General features: G+C 36.8%; 1 protein-coding gene across 1 annotated transcript in view; it reads left to right on the top strand.

Moving 5' to 3' along the window:
- Window positions 1-2,970, top strand: part of DOCK11 (dedicator of cytokinesis 11) — a 191,091-nt gene that overhangs the window by 127,911 nt on the left and 60,210 nt on the right. Inside the window, 1 exon segment of the mRNA XM_017511236.2 lies at window positions 2,756-2,872. Coding sequence (XP_017366725.1) covers window positions 2,756-2,872 — 117 coding nt within the window.

Raw genomic sequence — 2,970 nt, 5'->3', positions numbered from 1 at the left:
AAGCCTGCTTTGACACTCAACTCCCTAATCATCCCCACCCTTTCCATCCAATTGCCACTCCTAAGCCCCTGCTTTTATGAAATTCTGGAGAGATCACTGGTCTCTGTTATGTATTACTCATAAACTAGCAATGTATCTTCTTATTATTACCATGAGACTTTTTGCTTTTCAGAACAAGAATGTCCAATATCTAATATTTACCCTGGGGCCTATATAGTTCTTGTACCCACTACAAGTAATGTTGATAACTAAGAGAATTGCAGATTCTACTTCTAGTTGGGCTGTGGGCAAATCTTTTTTCCTTTTTTGAAAAAGTAATACACATGCATGGTGGAAAACAAAAATCAAAATGCCTGTCTCCCATTCCTTACCTCCCCTCACCAATTCATCTTTTCAGAAGCAACTACTCTTGTAAATTTATTTATATTTCTATTTTTATGCAAGCACAAGCCTATATGACATATTATATATGTATAAAATATAATGGAAACCATTATGCATTTTTCTTTTTTCACTTAATAATACAGTCTGAAGATTAAATCTACTGCATTTTAAAAAGTAGCTGCATAGTATTCTATCATATGGATATACTTTATCTAAGTAGTCTTCTATTAATAGATTCTTAGATTATGGTCTATCTGTTGTGCAGGCAAATTTTGTAACATATTTGGCAATGACTGCATGTTTTCCTATGCTCTTACTTGCCTGAGAGAGTTGTCATTTCTCTTCCCCTGGAGATCACTCACTATCAGAACTAAAATGGACTCCTATATAGAAGCCATAATATTAATGGCAGCTAAAATTTATTGAGGACTCACTATATGCCAAACACTATATTAAATACCTCACATGAATTGATATCATTACTATCACCCCCATTTTACCAAAGATAAAACTATAGGTAAGTGAGTTGATTGGAATCAAGAGCTAGTAATGGGAGAGCTGGGTTTTGTTCATGTCTCTAACTGCAAATCTGTGCTGTCAGCCGCTAGCTATACTGCCTTTCAAATCTCACACTAGCTATACTGCCTTTCAAATCTCAACTGGGACATTGAAAAATTAGAGAACCATCAAAAAAGGGCTAATCACTAAGTGAAAATTGTTGACCCCAAGGCCATGGAATAAAGGAAAGTAATGAGAGTTATTTAGCCTTGTTAAGAATTAATTAAGGCTGGGCATGGTGGCTGACGCTTGTAATCCCAGCACTTTAGGAGGCCAAGGAGGGAGGATCACCTAAGGTCAGGAGTTCGAGACCAGCCTGGCCAACATAGTGAAACCCTGGTTCTACTAAAAATACAAAAATTAGCTAGGCATGGTGGCATGCACCTGGAATCCCAGCTACTTTAGAGGCTGAGGCAGGAGAATCTCTTGAACCCAGGAGGTGGAGGTTGCAGTGAGCTAAGATTGTGCCTCTGTACTCTAGCCTGGGCAACAGAGTAAGACTCAGTCTCAAAAGAAAAAAAAAATGAGTGAGTTAAGATGATTCCTGGTAACTGTATTCACATATTTAAAGGGTTGTCATGCAAAAGTAGAAGTAGACTTATTTTTTCTAGCTCCGAAGGGCAGAGCTATACCTAGGAGGTAGAACTTATGAGGAGTATATTTCAGATAAAGAACCTTTCTAATAGAACCCATGAAAGGGCTGGAGTTTTAAAGAAGTTTTAAAAACTATTTGTCAAGGATACATGTAAAGGCCATTCATTCCTGTCTTGGCAGGAAGTTGGACTAGGTTAGTGGTTCTGAAATATTTATGTACATCAGCAGCATCTGGGGCAGCCCAGACCCAGTAAATCCGAATCTTCTGGTGGTAGAGACTATTACTAATGGGGTACTATGTTGGAAGGAAGTCTGTTAAGAAGGTTTTTGAAATTCACAAATGAAGTTCAAATGGCCAATTAACACATGAAAAATTAATAAATGCAGACTAAAACAACAGTAAGAGACCAGTCATCTTCTTTATTCTACAAGTTGATCATTTTGCTGTAGAGGCCTTATCTAATTCTCCAGAAAAACCTCCTAAAGTCATGAAATATGGAGGGCAACTCTTGTGCCACCACAGCCACTGTTTTCTCTGATTTAAGTGTATATACATGTCTGGCAAGGAATGTCTATAAGCTGAGGAGAGTAATAAATAAATTGGTATGAGAGGTACCACATTATTTAAGAGTCCCGGTGGCCAGTTTTATTTACATATTTACAAATATATCAATCTCCCAAGTCTTATAATTGACTTAGGGAGCCAAGTTCATATTATAATCGCAGCTTTAATGGAAGCAAAAAATGTTTCTTGAATGAATATAGTAACGTAACATTTTTTTACTTCTTCCACTTACTCATTCATTCAGCTAATGTGTGTTGACCATCTGCTATGTGCCCAGGCACTGAGGATGAAGCAGTGAACAAGACAGATACGGTCCCTGCTCTCAGGAAGCTCAACCCTCACTGGAGTTGAAAAACAGAACTAATATCATCTGCTTTATAGGCCAACTTCTATTTTTTACAAAACCCTTTTTATTTTATATAGTTACGTTTGAGGGATGTAATTTGACTCTGTATCATGGATAAATCCAAATGCCAACAAAGTTCTGTGGTAATTAGTTTTCAGACTACGAGTATAAATAGACTCATGCTTCACTAATCTGTCATGGATGTTAGCTTACTTTTTAGTCTCTAAATTTATATATGAAGCCAACGTCATTTATTTGTAATATATACATGTTATATACCTATTAAACTTTTGATAATTATTTTTCAGAACCAACAAGCCAAAATAGCACAATTGTACCTCCCCTTTGTTGGACTGCTTTTGGAGAATATCCAGCGATTAGCAGGTCGAGATACCTTGTATTCTTGTGCAGCCATGCCTAATTCTGTAAGTAGTAATGTGTTCCTGTTTGAGTTTTATCCTGTTTTATTGAATGCATTTGGAATTGGGGTCATATGCTATATGATATGGAGGACAACCTTAAG

Source organism: Cebus imitator, unplaced genomic scaffold, assembly GCF_001604975.1.
Source record: "Cebus imitator isolate Cc_AM_T3 unplaced genomic scaffold, Cebus_imitator-1.0 Scaffold445, whole genome shotgun sequence".
In the NCBI taxonomy this organism is placed as follows: domain Eukaryota; kingdom Metazoa; phylum Chordata; class Mammalia; order Primates; family Cebidae; genus Cebus; species Cebus imitator.
The sequence above is the reverse complement of the archived record's forward strand: the minus strand, read 5'-3'. Positions and strand labels throughout refer to the sequence as shown.